Raw genomic sequence first — 24,103 nt, forward strand, 5'->3', positions numbered from 1 at the left:
TTTTTACTAGCAGCGATTATATAGGCCATTACCAATATAGAAGCAAGAAAGGGTTAAGGGAAGTTGTATTCTATCAACTCAACCCAGAGCTGCAGGTAAATATTTTTCCAGAGGATACAAGTCCTAAAATACACGTGCCCTTTCCCACCAATCATCTCCGCCAATTTAAAATTTACTTTTATGCTGCTTCTAAATCAGCTTTTAAATAATCCATAACTAATTAATGGTTAATGGTAAAAATATCTGCAGTATTTCTACCAATGATATAATTGAAGTTTATAATATTTTTATTAGAAAGAGGAGGACAAATCAAAATTATTTCGTATAAGTAACTTTTTACATTGGTAAATTAAGTTACATACATTAACAAAATAACAATATTTTAATGTTGCCATAATTATATACTGTCATTAATATTACTTACTACCTACCATTTTCAAAATATTTACAATAGTACAGCCAACAGAAGTAATATTGGATATTCTTTAAAGTTAAGACAATCCACTAGCTGTGCTTATAAACAAATCAAAGACATGGCTTTATATTTACTGTTACATTCATTTAAAGTTTGCTGTGATGATGGTCTTGGTTTCCTGTATACTGATGACACACAAAAATTCATTTAGACGACTTTTGAACTGAAAGAGATTATGCTCGTAGTTATTAAAATGTTGGTGGAGATTTGGATACAATGTGTTAGCAATATAAAATGGATTTGTCAATGTGATCGATTTTGTTAACAAATGTGTTTGAATGCCTATGTTGCGAGCGTATCTGGTGTTATATGTTCATGAGTTGTTTGAAAGATTTGCTCAACATTTTTATAAATATGAATCAAGAGTTATAATAAATAGTTGGTGGACAGTAAATATTTTGGTTTCATTAAAAAGAGCTACTTGAGAATCTTCGGCTTTTCTGAAATCCTATTTTCAACATTGACTTTTGTACAACATTTAGAGGCTGGAGTAGAGAGGGAAACCAAAATAAGCTATTACACCAAAGGATAACAGCGATTGAATGCAGTCATAGTATGCTAATTTAATTTCTTATTTTTTAAGAATGTTTTCAACTGCATAGATATATTTCAGATATATTTTCAAATTTTGTTTTTTATACAATCAATATGATCAAACCATTTCATATAATAATAAAAAAATAACACCAAGGTATTTATACGTTAATACATTTCCAATGTCTTCACAACTACATAAATTATTAAGATAATTTCCACATACGGTATCTGGTATTAAATAGTCTGAAGAATATCTTAACTTTGTTGGCATATATTTTATTTTCAAGACTGTTAATGAAAGGATTTTTTGGTTTAGCCATTTTTTCAAACAATTAGGGCTTTCAAGTGGACTTCGTCCCATGTTCTACCCTTCAAAAGTATCAGTACATCATCAGCAAATAGAAACAACTTACAGTTCAAATGTAATTTAGAAATGTTATTTATAAACATAAAAAATAAAACCGGGCCTAGATTGCTGCCCTGAACTACCCCATAGTCCACGTAATGTGTAAATGTGCCGTAGTACGTTATTCTCAGGTACTGTAAGAAAATCAAAGTCTGTAGCTAGTCGAAAGTCCATGTCATCTACCATTTGGTCACCCCCTAAGTCAATGACCTCTTGTCCAACCAAAGCGAAAAAATAAATTGAAGTCATTAGCAACTAGTTTGTGTAATTCATTGCTCTCAAAAGTTGTATCGGTTTTAAATTTGGTGATTGGAAACTGCTCTTCCTTTGGGGTCCTCCCTGACAGTTCACTTATAATATTCCAAAACATTTTAGGGTTATTTTTATTTATCTCATTTCTATAATCTTCTTTGCATATTTTATTTTATTACTCAAATCTTGCCTAAACAATTGAAAAGTATATTTTAAATATAAATCATAATTTATATATAAAATATTTATAATATATCTATAATATAGCCTATCTATATATAATATATCTATATATTTATAATATATTAATATATATATATATATATATATATATATAAATATTGATCATATATATATATATAATTATATATATATATATATATATATATATATATATATATATATATATATATATATATATCAATATGATTTTGATGATGAACTACCGAAACCAAATATCGACCCGAATTACATTATAGGCTTTTTAAATTAAGTATAGTTTAGTTGCTTTTATATCTATAAAAGTAATAATTTAATGATAAATAAAAAATTATCTAAGCTGTGTGTATTTATAAAACGTAACAAACAAAACCGTGTAAAATTTTTTACTTTTTACTATTTTGAAGGATAAATGTGTCTGACAGCTTGTGACACAATGTACATACTTGTAGCCATTACTCAAATACCATAAAAATGATTTTACTCTGGTTGAATTAATTTGGAACAATACTGTTATTAATACATTAAAAGGGGCTGTCAATAATTAGTCATAAATAACTATACTTAGAATGTTTTTGTATTCAATAGTTTAGGTATTACTAATCAATAATTAGGTACCCTGATTTGATAGTGGTGGTGGCCGCTTACTATACTGCACCCTAAAATATAGAAATTCTATATATCTGATCACAATTCTTGACAGAGTTAACATTATTACAATCTCACCTAACTATATGTCTGTAGAAATATCAAATGACAGACCCAATAAACCTGATCACACAATGTCCACGTCATCCTCTTGAAAGTAACTATGCATCAAAATATGATGAATCTGGAAATAAGAAAAAGAAACATTTCAAAAAAAAGATGTGCAGTGGCAAATAAGAAAAAAATTGACCACTCTATTATTCTCTCCTGGTATGCCTATCCCTCCTTAGAGCATTCAATAACCCCGATTCCTCCCTCCCCAGTCCCCTATATTGAAGGACTACTTAGGGTATATAACCTAATTTCAAACATGTTTTTTCAAACATTTATTTTTGTGCAATATATGGCTTGTGACCGCATAAATATTTTTTTCTGACAAAAAAAATATAGACTACTATTTAAAACCTTTCTTTCATGTCTCTTTAGTGGTAAGGAACAATATATTTGAAACAATAGTGGTATTCAACTTCACTAGCAACAGCTTCCATGGGGTATCATCATGCAACTTTATCTGAATGATGAGATATAAAATATCCTCATTGTTTGTGATAGGCATATGGATTGAGACAAATCCCGATTTCCAAATCCTATCCTACCTGATTACACCAGGTATGGAACAGAAAATAGCCTCTAACAGGGCAATCATCCTCGTGTGTACAGGGAGATGTTCTCAAGACTATGATAGTTGGTTATTAGGTGAAATTTCCATCTTCATGCTCTATCTCACCTCCCTAATAAGCTCCAACAGGGCAATCATCCTCGTGTGTACAGGGAGATGTTCTCAAGACTATGATAGTTGGTTATTAGGTGAAATTTCCATTTTCATGCTCTATCTCACCTCCCTAATAAGCTCCAACAGGGCAATCATCCTCGTGTGTACAAGGAGATGTTCTCAAGACTATGATAGTTGGTTATTAGGTGAAAGTTTCCATCTTCATGCTCTATCTCACCTCCCTAATAAGCTCCAACAGGGCAATCATCCTCGTGTGTACAAGGAAGATGTTTTCAAGACTATGATAGTTGGTTATTAGGTGAAATTTCCATCTTCATGCTCTATCTCACCTCCCTAATAGCCTCCAACAGGGCAATCATCCTCGTGTGGTACAAGGAGATGTTCTCAAGACTATGATAGTTGGTTATTAGGTGAAATTTCCATCTTCATGCTCTATCTCACCTCCCTAATAGCCTCCAACAGGGCAATCATCCTCGTGTGTACAGGGAGATGTTCTCAAGACTATGATAGTTGGTTATTAGGTGAAATTTCCATCTTCATGCTCTATCTCACCTCCCTAATAAGCTCCAACAGGGTTATCATGGGAATTTTTGCTTGGACATCATTTGTAATAAAGATTTTATTGGCAGGAGTATTTGAGCAACAAAATTATAGTAGTGTCATTACATTAAGATTAACATTGGAAATTTAAAGACTAGAGCTCTTCATTCAGAGGGCAAACCCGTGTTTTATTGAGGACTTGTTAGATTTTATAAATAAGTATGCAAAATGGTAAGTATTTTATTGAGTTATTTTTGAGGTTTCACAATGCTTCAGTAATTTTTAAACTTTAAAAGTGAGTGGGGTGGATCCCTAAAGTCAAAGAACAAAACAAGTTTTTAAGGAGCACCCAAAATATAACGCAGCGTGGACAAGGAAATGGGAGAGTGGATGCTGAAAGAAGATGTTAAAGAGGAGTGAAGGTATATGAGAGAGAAAAAGGAATTCAAGGAATGGAAATGACGATAGGACTGAAGTTTTAATAAATAGTGTGAATTCTTTGAATTGCTATGCTTTTTTAATGTTGAAACAAAATTAATAGTCATTTCATGGGATTTGGTTCAGCAGGAATACAGAAGGCCTATAGTTAATAAAATGTTCACAATATATAAAGAACCTTTATTTTGCACATTTTCATTACTAGAATATAAAAATGTATAACAGTTTCTATACTGAAGCACAGTATGTAAACCAAAAGAGACAAACTCAAAGCTTCAGCCGTATCTCACAATAATTACATGAATATTTTGTAATTGAAAAGGTTCATGGTTTTCCTACATGTTGACAGTTAGAGTGCAAAGTTTTCAAATTTGCTAAATAATTTCTAAGTGAAAACTGGTGGTCTAGTAGTTATTAAAAACTACAATTTCAAACCCTCAATTTTCAATAGTAAGAATATGGCAAGATGGAAACGATTCACAGTAGTGTGTTACTGATCTATGACTAACAACATAAAATCTTAACAAGCACCTCAGAGGTTTGACACAACTGTGTAAAAACTTATCTAAACCTGTTATGTCCTTCCAGAGAGTTCATGATTAGTGACGGGTATTTAGATTGGGTGTTTGCCTTGTACATTACATGTAACAGTTACAGGTAGAAAAGTGATTTCTAAACTAATTTTGTAAACATGATACTTGTAAGAAAATATAAAACTATAGGGGATGTCCTAGAGTTTTTGAGGAAAGTTAAATAAAAGAAAAACATGTTATTAAAAAACCAAGAATAAATTAAACATTTTAACCTTATAAATTTAGATGGAGCCGCATGGTTTAATTATTTTTATAGCCTCATAGAAGTAAAGTATCTATTTATTCAGTATAATGACATTTTGAAAATAATACAGGTCTTGTAAAATAGAATAAGGTATATGTTACATGGGGTATAAATAAAATACACAAGTTAAAATATGTTTTGAAAAATATATAAAACACGGTAATTAATTGAATGTTTCAGAGGATGAAAGCAGGGAGATGTCCAACTGATGAATTAACACGAACCAACTGTGCAGTTGCCAACAAAGATGACTTCCCTGATGATGTCAAGTAAGCATACTATAGAAATAAAAAAAAAGTTTTAAGTTGATGCAGTTGACTCAACGGAAGTCCTGTAAACCTTATATCATTAACATAACACTATGAAAGGATATTCTATTATCTTATAATTTTAACATTTCATAATATAATGATCAAGGTGTTATTCATTCATAACCTAGAACTAGCATTAGAAACAAAGAAATCAGTGTGCTGGGTATATTTAGAAATTCAAGATGTAAAATAATGTTTTACTAATAGTAGTCCTATGAAACAAAAAAGGTTGAAATACACTTTTTTACTTCCATAATGCCTGCTGTTGTAATTATCAACAACATATTTGAGTAATTAATAGTTTTTTATTTCACTGCAAGTAAACATGTTAAAGAGAAACTAGACAAATTTTTCACAGTATATTTAAGTAAAGTATTTTTATTTTAGCCCTCTATAGTTACTGTATTTTCTACTTATTACTCTTCTAAGTTGAAATTCTGATGGTTTAAATTTGTTAACCATAAATGGATTCTGGACTATTAGACTGTGCTTCTTTTCTTTGTTGTTGTGTCTGCAACAACCAACACAGCCACAACTGTCTTTGAATTTAATTAGATCTTTATTTGCATTATTGAACCAGGGTTTAAGCTGGGTTCAGAAAACTTTTCTTAACAAAAATCCTACAAGCTCTACAGATTAGTTAGCAAAAACATTGTAAAAATACACATTAAAAATGAAGTCTTCTTTCTTTCAATATAAAATATGAAATGATATTAAATAGCATAGTAAATTTTTGTAAAACAAGTTACTATTAACATCAGTTTTATCTTTAGAAAACTAATTAGGCCCTATGAACTGTAAATCTGTAGCATTCATTGTTTTGTAAACACCAATGTTTAAAACTTTTCGCGTCTAGTCTAGTTTTTTCCCATTTACATATCAATTTAGCAAGAGCTTTTCTAAACAGCGTTGCATTTTCCTGGTCCTCTCACAAAATGCGATCGCAGCTTAAACCATGAATTGAACATAAAGTTTTCTGTGTGTATGTCAATGCAGAGCAGTCAATGAATTAACAATTAATTAATTAATAACAAATTTAAAATGACATAAACTTAACATGATAGAATTTATAGAAACAAGTTGTTGAAAAACGGTGAAATCAAAGTTGTAAAATTCACCAAAATATTGAAGATTCACTTTCTTTTCAGAAAATATTGATTTTGCATAAATTATGTAAAACGTTCAAATATGAAATAGATTTATTACGAATTAAAAGCTGTACATAATTACATTATAATCAAACCATCTATTTGCCTCCACATCATGCACATATAATCATATATACAAGTTTAGATAAACATTTCAATTTAGTGTATGTTTGTATTCAAACATAAAATTGAAGTATGATGAATGTTTGTCCAGTACCACTTTTCTTGCATTTTCATAATGCTTTTTTCTGTAACATGTATATGGAAGATATAAAATATACAATAATGTTATTTTAGACACATTGAAGTGAGCACCGGTCCTGGACAACACTTTGTGTTTTCCATCAAGTTTCACCCAGAGGTGCCCCGGGGTAGCATCGGCTTCAGCCTCCCTCAGCGCAAGTGGGCCACCCTCTCCCTGGGCCAGGATATAGATGTCAAGCCGTACCACTTCAACCCCACCTCCAGCTCTGAGTGTCTATGCACCATTGTTCTGGAGGCTGATTTTCTACAGAAAAAATCGTAAGTGTCAGAACAAGTAAACTAAAAATATGGTTTTATAAACCAATGCAAGTGAAAATTTCAATGAAACAACTGGTAGAAACACAAAGTTTCTTAGCCAGTTTTGGATAGGTAGCTGAACATTTAATTGTGATATAATTGGTTCAATACAAATTTATATATACTACAAAATTTTAAGTTTGATTTAATATCATTATTTGCTTTCATTAAACTATGACTGTTTCAATGTGTGATACGGGATCTCGTTTAAAGAGATTTCCCTGTTCTATCTCATTTTAGATCCACACTCAAACTGTTAACTGAAATATAAAAACTTGATACTATAAAAAATTCCTAAAATAGCCACTTTGTTCAAAGTCTCTTCATAGAAAACACAGCACAATATCTACATAATAATAATAAAAACCAAACAAAACACTAAACTAATGTGTTCTATAAAAAACTTCCTCATTTCGAACCTTGTCCTAACTCTAAATGTATTCCTACACTTATCAGGGGATTCACTCTATTTCATGGATTATGATCATTAGCTTGAGGTATTATTTCAGCTGCAGGTATATTAGACCGCTATTCATTACATAATCAAAAATATAACAAGATAGTTTCTGGCAAGTCTTTTGTTTCAATATCACTTACCTCGCTCTACGAATTATAACATCTTCATTTATTTCTGTACATCAATCTCATTTGGTTGTAAAGGATCCATCCATATTTACATATAATATTCACAGTGACACTAGTAATTCTATCAGTCAGCATGAAGTAACAACCATTTCTTTCAGCTGCATTTCAACGCTATTTAGTATAGGTCGTTTGTAGATGAAGAGCCGATTCCGCAGTTTAACAGTACTGGATATAACGTGTTTAGTGAAGTAACAGCTATAACCAGTTGAAGACAATACTGTCCAATTGCAGATGTAACATCATCATTAATAAATCAAAGGAGGGTCAAAATACAATATTTTGTAAAACAACTAAAATTTATGAAATGCATAAACTTTCATATCAAGTTTTAATTAAACTAGATGCTGGCCACGGACTTAGTTAATGAAAAATTAAATTATTTTAAATATCAAGTTTTACTATAGTGATCTGGATTATAATGGTTATTCATTACCTAAATTAAGTCTTATTGTAATAAAGGACTAAAAGGATCAAATTTCCTGCTAATATTGTGAAAACTACACCTACTCGCTTTGGATCTTGGGTCCTTACAAATAGGGCAATGGTTCTGGCCATAAGACAATATTGTAACTTATGAGATGTCTGTAGTGAAATGTCTTTCAGTTTTTTTTCTCATAACAAGAAAGCCAGACTTTTATCCCACATTTTTCAGAATTGTGGGATATATCTAATTTTACCTGTATAATTTATATTCTTTCAAATGCCAGTGAGGTAAAATGTATATAATTTATTATACGAGGGCCATCCGGAAAGTAGTACCCATTTGTGAAATAAAGACACAGAAGTAAATATTAACAAATATAAACATTTTTATTGAAAAGAGCATACCTTAAACTACTTCTCCACATAATCTCCAAGCAAATTTAAGCATTTGTCATAACGTGTGACGAGTTTTTGTATTCCAGCGTCATATTCCTCCACCGCCAGCCGATTGAAATACGTAGTCACGCCTTCTTTAAGTTCTTCATCGCTGTCAAATCTTTTCCCGCCAAAAACTCTTAAAGTTTTGTAAAGAGATGAAAATCTGAAGGGGCCAAGTCCGGGCTATACGGTGGATGGTCGAAAATTTCCCAATTGAATTGCTGCAGAAGTTGTTGTGTTATCCCCGCTGCATGAGGCCTGGCATTGTCATGGAGGAGAATGACGCCATCAGACAATAGACCTCTCCGTCGATTTTGTATTGCCCGCCGTAATTTCTTTAATGTTTCACAATACGCATTAGCGTTAATAGTGTCTCCACGGGCCATAAAATCAATAAGCAGTACACCACGTCGATCCCAGAAAATGGTTGCCATAAGTTTCCTGGTGGACAGAACAGTCTTGAATTTTTTTGGTTTCTTTGGTGAATGAGTATGATGCCACTCCATTGACTGTCGTTTACTCTCAGGTGAAGCATAACAAACCCACGTTTCATCACCAGTAACTATGCGATTCAAGAACGTGTCTGCTTCATCAGAATAACGTTCCAAAAATGTGAATGCAGCAGCCATACGCTTGGTTTTGTGCTCATCTGTAAGCATGCAAGGGACCCACCTTGCACAAATTTTTGAATAATGCAGATGGTCTTTGACAATTTCATGAACAATTGTTCGAGAAACGTTAGGGAAATGTTCACAGATGTCATCAATTGTGACGCGCCGATCGTTCCTCACGAATTCGTCTACTGACCTCAGCAGTTGATCTGTAAAGACAGATGGTCTCCCTGAACGCTCATCGTCGTGTGTGTTCACCCTCCCCAAGTTGAAATTATGACACCAGCGCCGAACAGATGACTCTTCCATCACATTGTCTCCATACACTTCCTTTAATTGGCGATGAATATCACAAGGTCGAACGTTTCTTGCGTTGAGAAATTTTATTACAGCCCTCACTTCACAACTGGCGGCGTTTTCAATTTTTGTAAACATTATGAACTGCCACAGTAACAACACAGGCAATGCTAGCGTCACGGAACTTGTAACAGAGAAGGCAGACAAACCACTGAAGCGATCTGACCTTGATTGGCGGCTACTCGCGTCGTCAGCGCCTCATGCGGCCGAAACGGGTACTACTTTCCGGATGGCCCTCGTATTTTTATTATTGAATGTTTCTGATTTGAAAAATTTTAACTTTATTTTATTGATTAGCTAACAATATTATTCTGAACACTGAGAGGGACCTGGATCTGTATAAATTAAGTTTTAAAAGATTTCACAAAACTCTTCAACAAATAAGGTTTAGCGTTAAGTCTCATGGAACTTGAATCAAGATGACCACAATACAGTTTGCTCGTAAGTGGTTTTGTAGGTCCAATACATTTTTATGAGTTTATTTCCAGCTAGTCATACCATAAAAATAATATGTTTCTAGCTTAAGTGTAACTATTATGAGCAATTTATAATAACTATTTTGTAAAATTGTTCTATAAACTTCCAAATGTTTAGAGACCAAGAAAGTTCTTGTAAAGACCAATGTCATGGGTAAAATATCAAAGGATCTTTGTGTTTTTCTTGTTGGATTTACATGTAGGAAGAGCCAATGGCCACATTGATCTAAGATGTTGGATTTGGAATTTGAGTTAGAAATACATTAGATAGGTTGGTCTTTGACTAAGAATCAGTCCTTAAAAATATCTAAAATAATATTTTAGTTTTATAAATTGTATTTGTATGTATTATTCTTTTATTTTCAGAGCTACAACTGAACCATATGACACAGACCAAATGGCTAAAGAGTTTTTACTGCAATTCTCTGGCCAAGCATTTACAACAGGACAACTTCTGGCATTCCAGTTTCTTGAAAAAAAGATGTTGAGTCTTTTTGTTAAGAGCTTGGAGGGTGAGTCAAGCCTCATGTATTGCTCAAGTGTATTAGTACTATTGATCTATGATGGAAGTACCAGTATCACATATCAAACATTTATCTACAGCGTAAAATATATATCGTTTTAATCACATTTCTAGTACTATATACATTTCTTTCAGTAGTACAAACCAAGGTTTTTCAGGTAACTTCATAACTAGCTGAATTTTGCACCAACAAGGCCCCTTGTAATCTCTTTAAAAACAGAATTATCTTAATACGTAGAATGACTTACAGTTCCTTATATGATTACAGAATTGTTTGCTAATGACAGTCTAAAATTCTAATGATTGGATTCCCTATTGAAACTAGTGATTTTCATTAAAACATGTTTAATGATTATAATATGTATATACTTGGGTTCCTTTGGCCCTAGAATAATGATTGCCACCGTTATATTTAAAAAAATATACATATATTTACCTCCTTTTTGGAATTTTTGGGGGTTTTTTTTTAGAAAAATACGTGGGATTTTGAATGTCTTATAACTTTGTAACTAATGAACCAATATTATTATTTATTATCTCATTTTTAATAACATGACAAGTACTAAGTTTTTTGTGCAAGCTCAAGTTTATTTCTCAATTAGTTTTAAATTTATGGCTTGACAAAAACATTTTAAAACCTTTTTTTATAAATAGTATTTTTAATTATTTTTTTATTTAAACTTTTGTTTAATATATAATAATATCCATGCACAAAAAGTTTTACAACATTATAAATCATATGTAGTAAAAGTTTCACTGCTTTAGCTTTAATAGCTAAAAAGTTATAAGAACTTTTGTGTGTAAAATATAAAAATTTTAAATCTGCGGGAATCAGCGTTTGAAGTTTACACAAGCTATTTAGTAGCTATAGATGAAAGTAACTTACCAGACTGGTACTTGTAGCCGGTGAATGGTATATTTATATATTGAAGACATATGTAGGCCTAATAAACCACTAACAAGAAAGAAAAGGCTATATTTGCTATATTATTACTAAAAAAAGGATTGCTGGAGCCTGATTCTGGCATTGGCTGACTAGACCAAAAGTAGGTCTGCGTGCTCCTCTTCAAATATTTTTTCACAGTGATGAAAAGTTATATTATAGTAAAAGTTATGTTTTTATGGTTTCTTATAAGCCATAGAATTGAAATAAATATAAAAGTTAATTTAATTTTTTTTTGTAAAAATTGGTAATTTTTTCAGTAGGGAATCCCCTTACAGTTAAGAAATGTGCATTGAAATAAAGAAAATGAACATCATAGCTGGTTTCGATTAGGTTTGGAAAATTTAGAAATTTTATAAATCCAAAGTAATAAATAGTGGATTAATTTTTCAGCTGTCGACATAAGTGCCATAAAAGCAGGACAAGATGCCAAACCTCGCAAGACTAGGATGGGCAGGTGTCTGGGAGATACTATTGTCCAATTTGAAAAAGCTGAGAACTCATCCCTTAATTTAGTCGGGAAAGCTAAAGGGTATGTTTAAAACTAAATTATTTAATATTTTATCATTTGACTTAAACTGATTTTAATTTTAACTAAACATTATCTATACTTTCTCACAAATAATTTCATTCATAACTCACTCTCACAATAACTGTAACTGTGAAGATATTTAAATGGTGTCGGCCAGCACTGAATTTGAGATTTTGTAGTGTTATTCATAGCAGTGTTATTTACCACAAGTGGTGGTGCAGTTATGTTACATCACAGTTTTTCAATATCAGTACGCTCATTTAAAATACCAATTGCAACTGATTACTAGAAACTTTTATTTGAAATTGGCTTAAATTACTGTAGTTGATACAGAATACAACAATTCGTTAAAGAAGTAAACAAAAATCATCTTGTGGGGTACCCTTATTGACATCAAAGTCTGAAGCATATTAAACCAGGGGGGAATGACTCTAAATAATATACCATTACATTGTTCACCCAGAATTTAGGGACTGCAGATTCAAATTCAGATGTTCACAGATAAATGTGATAAACATAGTTTTAAGAATCTAAAAAGAGTTATAAATTTATACCTCATTTGAGTGAGAACAATGTTACAAATATATTGTATTTTTCTGTAGGAAAGTGGTGAGACAGTCTATTATAAATCCTGACTGGGACTTCCAGAAAATGGGCATCGGTGGTCTTGACAATGAATTCAACGCAATCTTCAGGCGAGCTTTCGCCTCTCGAGTTTTCCCACCAGAAGTTGTGGAGCAGTTAGGTGCTTGTCTTTTCTTCAAGTGTAAACATATGTATGTTACTTAAAAGCTGATTTGGAAGTACGTGTATAATTTATACATTTCTGAAGGAAGGAGCTCAATTGACCATATAATTAATTGACCTCTCATATATTTGTGACTGTTACCAAAACAAATACAAATTCAGATGTATGTAATGTATCCAGATGATTAAAGTTCATAGAGCTCATATCGCCAACCCTCTATCCCTGTATCCAGAGAGTAGCACCTTAGATCTCTCCTAGTCCTGAATGACTGTGTATGTTATTAATACAACTTATATATGAATGGATGTTTGAAATGAAATACTGAATTAAGTTAAAAACAAGACAAATACAATATGTTTTCAAAGTTCTCTGACTTGGTCTATCTTTAGAGTAAAACAGAAAATTTGCAATGTCTGATTTCTTTTGATTAAGATTTGAAAAGGGATAATAATTCAAATAAAACCTAAGATATATATTATTTGTAGACCAATTTTGGAACAAGTTAGGTGGGATAATACAACAATTCAGTTAAGAAAAAACTAATCAGCTTACAAGCATATCCAGGAATTATTCTTGTGCAGGTATTTTTTAGATATAAAAAGAATGGGAATTTGAGAGGCTGTGAAAAGGAAAGTAATATACATCTCAAGATGTTAGAGTGAAAGGGATATACAGTATATCATGATATTCCACCTCTAATTATACCACTTAATTAGCTTTTTCCCTTTTTTGGTGATCCTCTGTTAATAAGTACTGGTTTGTGAACCAAGCAAAGCAAAATTAAAACAATATTAGCATTTGTTCAGTTTTATTTTTATTAGTTGTTTCTTTTATTAGTGAAAGTAATCTTCACAACAAAAACAAAAGTTCATGTTTATTTCATTAATCTTGTCACATTTTCTTGAAACCCAATACATTTTTTCCAGGATGTAAGCATGTCAAAGGTATCCTGTTGTTTGGTCCGCCTGGCACTGGCAAAACTCTGATGGCTCGACAGATTGGTAAAATGCTGAACTCAAGAGAACCAAAGATTGTAAATGGTCCTCAGATCTTGGACAAGTTTGTGGGAGAGTCTGAGGCCAATGTGAGGAGGCTGTTTGCTGATGCTGAGGAAGAGGAAAAGAGGGTTAGTACAAGAGAAATGCAAGTAGACATGTATGTGTACAGAGTGGTGGTACTTGAAAAGCAATATTTTTTCCAATGTCTATACTTCAATAATAAGATTTCTAATAAGATTATAATATTTATTTGATCATATTAGATTTATAATAAATCATTTACTAAATAAATTTGAATTATACATTTTTCATCAATATAGAAATTGAAAGGCTTAATTATATGTTTAACTCTTTGAGTAATACCCAACAATGCAATTTGACTTTAGAACCATTATCACAAGCTCCCTTATAGTTAAACTGCTGATATTCTTGTTATTGTTATTTCAGTGTTGAAGATTGCTGTAAGCGATGGTCCATACTATTGCGAAAAGTGCTGGAGTCACTGACATTGACACTACAAATTTAGCATAGCACATTTTTTTCTTTAACTTTCAGTAGTCTTTCTAATACTTTTATAATCCAAATGTTTCATTTTAGCATTTTTTATTCTTTTCTTATCTGTAACTGGTACAGCTGAGGTTTTCCAATACCATTTTTGTAATATTTGTTTTGTTTGGATCTACAACAGCAACGTTCCACTGATTGTTTTGGTTATTGCAGACATAGGCGTATCTAGGATGACCTAAAGGGGAGGGGGATTACTACAAAATGTTCTATACCTTAGTCAAGCTGGAATACAAGAGTACTCCTCTGGAATATGTTAAATGCTAAAAATATTAAAAACTGTAAATTAGGCAAAAACTTTTACTACCGGAAAATGGCTATATGGCCTCTTAACTAGAATTTACAAATTCTTAAATGAGCTTCTAGGATACATGTATTTAAAATGTGGGGGTGTATTTTAGCTGAAACACGTTATAGTGATCAGTAAGTAACTATTATAATAATTAATATAAACAACATTTTTATTAATCTTTCACATATAAAATAAGTCTTTTATTTAGCAGTGTCCTAGAAGCAAGTTTGCAGAATCTTAAAAAACAAAACTGATAATTTTTATTAAGAAAAGTATTGCAACATGATAATTAGTATTTTGTTTTCAGTGAAAGAGGTGTTGGAAGATTGTTCATTAATTTTTTTAGACATTTTTAGATATTATTCGAAGGGTTCCATTTGATTCATTAAACAATATCAGTTTATAAGAAGTTGTTTAATCATAAAATTAGAAATAACAGACAAGGACTTTAATATGCTTATATTTTACAGATCAATCGCCCACCAAAATTAAATAGTTAATATAAATTAAAGGTTAATCATAAAACTTGTTTCTAGGGTAAAATTCCACCATGTCACAGGGCTTGATTGTTTCCGATGATAACCCCTAGAAGGATACCTGGACAATTATCACTAATTTAAATGTATAACAATCGTCATCTAAACTTGAAGTGGATAAATTGAAACTCAACGGGATTATCACACACAATCTCCAAGAAATTTGTATTGCTTTACATACTAACTCTATCGAGAAAAAATCTATATTGTCTTAATCAAGTAAACAGGCCAGACTTACCACTGTTCAATCTAAATATTTAAACTCTCATTATTAATAAAATTTATTCAATTTTACTTCCACAAAATCCAGTTAATTGAATCTCTGGACGCAATCAGCTCTCTTGATAAGAAAATTACAACTGTTTTTTTTCTTCCTCGTTAGTAAAGCAGTATGTTTTTGAGTTATCTACTTAATTGTTTGGTTTGAATCCTCAAGTGTACAGGATGTTTTCCAAATGATTTTGAGATTAATAAAAAGCTATCCTAATCCAAAAATTCAAATTTTAACCTTTTTAAATTGAGGCCTATATTGCTTACTCATATTTTAAAACATTCTTTTGGAAAAAGATGCATTTCTACATAACGTAATATATCCACAGTTCATAATGTACAATAGCACATTACTTAACACTTTAAATGCCAAGTCGGTCAGAGTTGACCGACGCCTATGATGTTTGTACAGATAACTGTCGGCCATACCTGACCGACAGCGTTGCTACGCAACAGACAACCATTATGCCCGTCCTGTATAATGCACTACACTCTAGCGGAAATTATCAAAAACTACGTGACCTAGAATGACATTGGCTATTTACAGAACACTGTTTCAGTTCAGATACGCTACAATAAAGTGCTGTTATATGGCTCGAAAGATAGAGTATTTCTTTAGCTCTCGTCGGCCAAAGATGACCGACAGATGTTTTTGTAATTTTGGTGTAACATAATTTTTGTTATTTTATTGTAAAAATAGTAGTGATTATAGCAAATACTATTACCCTGTGGTTGCATTATAAAATTTAAAGGAAATCAGCAATTTGTATGGTGCTTTTTCTTGTTTTTTAAGATTTAAAGATGTTGTTTGTAAAATAATATACGTATTATGCTGTAATAAAATATACGTTTTATTATTACCACACAAAAAGTGTTAATTAATTATTAATCTGTAACCGAGAAGGTTACTTACATGAATATCATAATGTACAGTATTATTTAGAATTATACTGTCAGGAATAAAATATTCATACATAATTCAGAACATTACTACAAGCTTTCTTATAGCTTCTTGTAAAGTTGGCTTCCTTATACCTAAATTACAAATATAATTAACACTTTGTGACATAAGGTTTTTTTTGTTAAACTTACCACAAATGAATGATCTAATTTTAATGTCATTTCTGTATTACATAGTAAATTTTTCATTTGTGAATGTCCTTGAAACATGTTTCACATAAAAAATGGTTTGTCAGGACACACGCTACAAAATGTAGTGACTTTTGTCATATTTCTTGCTACACTGCGGCCTCTCTGTTCGGACAGTTTTTTGATAACACATTTTGCAAAACTTTCCTAACTCTGTGTTTTTTTGCACCTTCTCCAACCATAGCAGATGATGTTAGATAGTGATGCCCAGTCCTTGATACTTCAGGAATGCGTGGCGTTTCCTGCAAAACACATTAAGGAGCAAGCTAGCTGTTCTTTGAATTTTGTAATCGAAATTAAGTGCTTCTTTTTAGCATTGGGGAGGTTTTTTTGTTTTCAAAAAATGTATTGTATGCCAACCAGCTGTTAACCACAGAAAGTACCAAAGAACGAGTTCTTCACCTACTTGTGGTACCATCTCATAGTCTTTCTCACAGCGGTGCTGTATGAAGACATCTGATCAGAAAGATCTATGCCTACTTTAGCCTTATTGTAGGCTGTGACAACAAGTGGCTTTAGTACAGACGGCTTGTCTGGGTTTTTGGATGGAATTTCTACATATTCCGGTTTGTGCACAGTTGACAACATTAAAACTTCTCGTTTATCCTGCCACTTAGTTATAAGGACCCCTTCATCATTTTCTAAACAAATCATTTCTCCTTTCTGGATTTTTTCTTTTGTCAAGTCTTTTGGAATGCCCTTTCGGTTTCGTCTTAAGGTTCCACAAAGATGAGTTTGTCTCGATAACAAAGAGTTTGCTAGTTGAACAGAGGTATAATAATTGTCAAACATATAGGTTGTGGCCACTGTTCAAATGGTTTGCCATGAGCTCCATTACTACAGAGGTAGCTACTGAGTTGTCTGTTGCAAGCAACGGTACCTTTCCCCATATAAACTTTTATACCATAAGTATAGCCAGTTTTGTCACAAAGTTTAAATATTTTAATACCGTACTTATGAGCTTTGCCAGGTATGTACTGGCGGAAAAGTAAACCTACCACGGAATGGTATCATTGTCTCATCGATGACAAGGTCTTGTTCGGCTTCTTTTAGGTTAAAAAAACATACCATTTATAATAGAAAGCAAGGGTTTTATTTTGCCGATACGCCCATCTCTTTGCAGATTGTTGTTATCATTGAAGTGCCAAAAAGCGTAAAATTAATTGGAATCTATTTCGGCTCATTACTTTTGAGGCACCTGAGAAGCTGTATAAAGCATTTGTGGACCAATAATTCACTTATTCGGGGAAGTGTTACTAGGCCCATGTACAAAAGTAGGCCTATAAACTTTTTCATTTCTTCTGGATTGGAGTGTCTCGCCAATCTTTAAGCCTACTCTTACGGCTCAATCGTTAATTTAGAAATTACATCGTGAGCATTCCGATTTGTTTCTGTGACCATCAGATCAATGACATCGGCATTAAGACACTGTTCAAAGCAGTCGATCGGTTTTTGAATCATTAGTGGTAATAAATTTGAATGTAGGCCTAGAGTTAAACTCAAAGATCTGCTGTTTACCTTCAAAACTATGCCAATTGTCACCCTTCGTCAGGAGTACTGTTAACTGTCGTTATGGTATTATCAACATCGGCGTCTGTGTCTTCGTTTGCAACCATAAACTCATTTTCAGCAGCTTCGTCCGAGCCATTCACTTGGTTGAAAGTCAGGGTCTGAATCCGTGTCGTCAACCACACTATAGTCCATGTCCTCAACACTTTCATCTTCACTTAATCCCGCAAATAAATCACCTTGAGATGAGGGAAGGTCAATTATTCTGTCAATTTCCGATTGTCGCAAAGGATCGCCCATTTTACGAACGCACTTCCACTTTCTAGGCTAAAGCTTCAAAACAATAGCAGGTTGATGAGGAAAAGGCGCGAAAAGTACAGTGAGGTGTCGTCCGAGAGTGATGTAATACACAGCTGACTACAGCTGCAGTACAATCCAGTGAGCTATTCTGCACTACCCAACCACAAAAACGTAATATCCCACACCTAATATTGTGTCGGTCATGTAACGACCGACGGCATATTTTATAGTGTACTATGTAACGTGGAAATGATCGTGTCGGCCAGGAATGACCGACGATGTAAAAACGTTATATATACAAAAAAATTATCAAATCACAATGGTAAGTGACCAACTAACAGAAAAAACATGAATAGTTTCCTAGTTTTAGCCACGGATAATTTTGGCACTCTAACGCTTTTAAAACAGAATATTTAGGCTTGGCATCTAACGTGTTAAATTCATTACTGTACTGTACTATTTTATTAAACCCATAATATGTTCATCTCAAGCTGGGTTTCATCTTGATCCCTCCACAATTCAGCAGTTTTTTTATTTGTTTGAAAAACAGTGACTTCCGTTGAGTAAAATAAGTACAATTTTACTCTCTTTTTCAATTTAATTGAGGCTTTAACCCATTGCGGATCGTATTGTTTTGGCGTGCGGGCACGAATTAATTTACGGCAGCGGCTGCACGAACAGCAATGGTGCGCCACATCGTATCGCTCGCTATTGTATACTAGAAAATTCAGCTGTGAAGGTTTTCGTTCAGATGGAACATGGGCCTGCTGGGGTATCCATGATATAGGAACGATAACAAACGAGCAAGATTCCGGGGTGGCAGGGATGATGTCTGAATCATAGTCAAAATTAAGCGGCTCAGGCGAAGCGATTACAACATCTGGGCCATTGTCTAGACTAAACCCGCCAACATGTACGTCTGCATCGATTAGTTGTGTCACTAACCTCAAAAGTATTATAATAACAACTGAGGAAAACACCCAATCAGAAGCGCTAAAAAGCAGAGAGTAAACTCATATGAATGATTTTTCAACTTCGACATACAACTGCGATCTGTAGGATATTTATAAAACTTTTGAAAACTCTAAACATAGACCGTTGTTAAACACTCTTAGTTGACAAGTAAAGACGATCGCTCAATCTATCAGACACTAATAGAACTATTTGGAAGGAAACTTAAAAGCAGATCATTTTTACGACCTGAGCTCGTCATCGTCCCATTAGGCCCAGCCGCTGCGTGACCAGCCCAGCTCGTCAGTGATCCGCAATGGGTTCAATCAATCAATCAATCAATAATATCTTTATTCAAGACATACATAAAATGTACATGAATGCGTCATTCTTAATAAATAAATTTAAGGTGATGTTATATTAGTTGTACATACATACAATCCTTTTAATGTCAATTATTTTAAAAATCTTAACATAGTTAAAAATAGGTTTAATATTATTTAAATTAATTTTATTACCAAATTATAATTAATTCCACTAGACTTCAGAAATCAAAATCAAAATACAAGGCTCTGGGAGTAAAACTCTTCAAAGTTATAACATGACAAATCAATTAAAAACTGTTTTAATTTATTTCTGAATCTAACACTATTGTTTTCATTCCTGATGCTACCTGGCAGGTTCCCCATAAACTTGATTCCCATATAAGTTGGGCTTTGCTTAAATTTTTCTTTATTATGTTGTTTTATTACAGAACATTGGTCTATTGGTTAACCTTGTCGACCACGATACTCTCAGGATGGCATATTAGAGATACAGCTTAGTTTTCTGAAGATTTTGTTTTCTTCATAGTTTTATCGAATTTTTATCTGCTGGTCATTTGGTGTCAGACCACGTTTCAGAGAATATTTTCCATGATATAGTATCTTAACACTCTCTTTATTAATTTATCATTGCATCGATTTTGTTTTGTATAGCAACAATTCCAGAACATAGCTTCAGCAATATAAACTAAAATTAGTCAAAAAATAGAGACATTGAAGTTACACATTTATAACAATTCAATTCTTTACTTTTGTTCTAAATGATTTAACTCTTCATAATTAGGATGTTATCTGGTTGGAAAGGTATATTAATGTTTGCATGAAGTTCTCAAGTTTATATTAATATGAACTTAACATATACTTTCAAATAATATTTTTGATTACCATTTATTTATATTTTATTCAAGGAACTGATGTAAAAAGCATGTTCTAATGTGTAAGTAAAACATTTAGAGAATACGAATTTCGATTCAGATATTATTTAAAAGAGCACGACATTTCTTTACATTGGTTGTGAATGTAAGGTTTTTGTGAACATTTGATTAATATATATTATAAGATAAATTAAATAAGTTATTGTAAACTTCCGATGTACTGGATCAGAAGTTCACCTCCAAAGGGTTGAAAGTCCATTATTTTATTTCACATGTAGGTCAGCTATAAAAACCGTTATGATAAGCATCTAGTTTAGTATATTTCTTAAACAGTTATTGTTGTTGAAACAATACTAGAGAAGTGGAACAGTAACAGCAAATGAAATTTAATCAGTTTAAAAAAATTAAATATTTTAAAATATTAAAATTATTGAACTCAAGGTTTTGTACTTTTGTTTATTACAACTACCACTATCAGTATTCATTATTAACACAAATCATTAATACACGACTAGCGCCAACAATGAAGCGATGAGAACTATATTGACTATTTTAAATTAGTTGATTAGAGAGATGACGAGTAAGCATTCATGGCCATTACCCGCTGTGTCTTTCGCACGAAGCACAGGAAGCAACAGTGACTGTATTCTCGTATTAGCCCTACGGGTTGCAGACGGATTCGTCATTTTGAAATATTACTAAGCATGAGTTTTGTGTTTTACTATATGTCAGCTGTTATAGATTAAATATCAAAACTGATCTATGATATATGGTTTGATTAAGAGTATATTTTCAGTTTAATGCAAGTTAAAATATACCTTGAATGTTTTTATCAATGGGGGGGGGGGTTGTAACTCCCAAATCCCCTTCCCTTAGATACACCTATGACTGCAGTTGGTGACTTGTCAATAAATATTTAGTAAGGAATTGTTTTACCACAGTGTATGTAATGAGAAAGGACTAATTTATTTCTATAAAATTTTCATTTGTTCACTTTAAGTTATACCTGGAATTGTTTCTTCAACAATGATTTTTCAAACATTAATTTCAAAATTTTCGATATAAATTTGCTACTACTTTCAGTTTATTTAAAAAAGTTTAGCATCTCCATCTTCTTTTCCTTATTTTTTAACTTCTTTCTCTTCCAGTTTCTTTGTTCCCAAATCCCTTGATTCTCATTATCACTGAAACCGACATTTGTGGTGTGTTGACAGTTGGGGCCCAACAGTGGGTTGCACATCATCATCTTTGATGAGATAGATGCCATCTGTAAGGCCAGAGGCTCTACTGGCAGTAACACAGGGGTGCATGACACTGTGGTTAACCAGCTGCTTGCCAAGATAGACGGCGTGGAACAGCTCAACAACATCCTGGTCATCGGCATGACCAATCGTCGGGACATGATTGACGAGGCTCTCCTCCGACCTGGCCGACTTGAGGTAGATGCTGTTGCGTTGTGAATGGCTTGGAAAACTAGCTAAGGAAAAATATAAAAAATTACTATTTTCATGTTTAGGCTAAAAAGATTTAATTCCTCCCTCTTGTATGAATTGGTAGATTTGATGCACCTGTAACAAAGCCTATTCATCAGGTCATTCAAGCCCAAAATATAGCTTTTTTTAATTAGTAGTTTTTTACGAGTTTTATTCTAAGATAATTATCATATTAAGGTCATAAATGTGTTACAAATTAACATTAAATAACAATCTATGTACATAATGTGTTTAAAAGTTTATGTTAAGGTGTTATTTTACAATTTAAACTCACAATGTTTTAAACAACACTGAAATACAATAGTAATGCAGATAATGAAATACAGGAAAAGTGTAAACCAAATGGGACAATGTTTCATGTCTTATCAGTAAGTCAAAGTAGATTATAAGTAAAACAAAAAGAACGCAGCACTGTCAATACACGAATATGCTGCGTATTTACTCTTGGTGACTTCTCCTTATTCAATTGTGTGGAGACAGAGTTCTGCCAGCAGTCTGTTCAAGTGGAAGAGGGTTAAAACATATTTGGAATTTTCAATAAAAGAATGAAACATTTTCACATAGTAGTTTTTATGGCTAATGTCTCATTTTTAAATCTGTTCTGTGACTATCGGCCATCCTTATACTTTTGAGCTAACTTCAAGTGGCTTTGTTAATGCTTTAAATATATTGTATTTCTTAGTTGATTGATAATTAAATTAAGGTAGCTGGTTATTTGGTGACAGGATATATACATTTTCTAAACAATTGTCTACTTTTCAGGTGCAAATGGAAATTAGTTTACCAGATGAAACGGGTCGAGTACAAATCCTGAATATTCATACTTCACGTATGAAGGAGTTTAAGAAAATAAGTGGTGATGTTGATGTAAAGGTAAGGCATAACAGTTATTAAATAAGAAATGAAATAAGAATTGTATCACTGCCCTTCAAGTATATCTTGTCTGATTTGTTACATATAAAGAACAATTTATCTACTTTACAGGACCACACCTCTGTACATGAGAGAATAACACTAGATTCAAGTTAAATTTAGAAAGAAAAGGTGTAACTTAACTCTTACATGGAATACTTTCATTAATTATGGTATGAAAATGTTCAACAAATTACCTTACCATTTCAAGGTGCTGCGTGTTAATAAGTTTAAAACATATAATTAACGTAACTTAGTACCGTTAGATTTGTGTGTCAATTGTCAAGAGTTTTAGGAAACTGGCTTTAGTCAGTTATTGATTGTTTTTAATTGTTAATTCTGACACTTGTCTTACATATTAACCCTTTTCGAGCCAATGACGTTACTAGACGTCATGCCTAAACTAGCGCTAAAAGCCAACGACGTCCACTGACGCAAAATCAATTTTTTTATATATATTATTTAAAAGCATTTCTGGGTAACAAAATTAGTAAAAACTGTTAAACAAGGTTTATTTAAACAAGGGACAACCGTTTGTGTCTATTTTGAAGGTCACGACTCTTTTTCAAGCGACAAAATGGCGGGCGGCCGGATGTTCATAGTCTCCCGCAGAGCCAACGACGTCTATTGATGCGCGCTCAGTCTGCCTGTAGCCTTCCGTGAGGTAGATGTTTATTCGCCCTTCCATTTTCGATCCGCGTATTTATCTTTTCAATTTTGATGTTAATCAATATTTTTAATCAATGTAGGCCTACAGTGTAGTTTATGTATTATTATCGTGATGTAGGGCTTTATCGAGACATGCGCGTCGAAGCCTGTCTTGCATCCTGACCTGTGTTTTTGAGCTGTATCACACACAACAAACCTATGCCTAAGGATCACATATATGTAGCTCATTTTCAATAAGTGTCATTTATAAGTTTTCTCATGTTATAATATTGTAAAATGTAGTGTGTTCTTTATTTTATACTTGGAAAATTGAAATTTTTTGTACTTTCATTGCTATATATATATATATACATACATTTTTACTATATTATTTATATTTTCTCTAAATAAAAATTACTATG

General features: G+C 32.5%; 1 protein-coding gene across 2 annotated transcripts in view; it reads left to right on the forward strand.

Moving 5' to 3' along the window:
* The window catches only part of LOC124359993 (vesicle-fusing ATPase 1-like), a 61,009-nt gene that overhangs the window by 11,316 nt on the left and 25,590 nt on the right, over positions 1-24,103 (forward strand). For both annotated transcript variants that reach the window (XM_046813216.1, XM_046813225.1), the window contains exons 2-9: positions 5,326-5,414; positions 6,902-7,126; positions 10,482-10,627; positions 11,975-12,113; positions 12,716-12,858; positions 13,788-13,987; positions 21,843-22,067; positions 22,884-22,994. In XM_046813216.1, the coding sequence (XP_046669172.1) occupies positions 5,326-5,414; positions 6,902-7,126; positions 10,482-10,627; positions 11,975-12,113; positions 12,716-12,858; positions 13,788-13,987; positions 21,843-22,067; positions 22,884-22,994 (1,278 nt within the window). The remainder of the gene's footprint in view (positions 1-5,325; positions 5,415-6,901; positions 7,127-10,481; positions 10,628-11,974; positions 12,114-12,715; positions 12,859-13,787; positions 13,988-21,842; positions 22,068-22,883; positions 22,995-24,103) is intronic.

This window comes from Homalodisca vitripennis, chromosome 1, assembly GCF_021130785.1.
Source record: "Homalodisca vitripennis isolate AUS2020 chromosome 1, UT_GWSS_2.1, whole genome shotgun sequence".
Classification (NCBI taxonomy): domain Eukaryota; kingdom Metazoa; phylum Arthropoda; class Insecta; order Hemiptera; family Cicadellidae; genus Homalodisca; species Homalodisca vitripennis.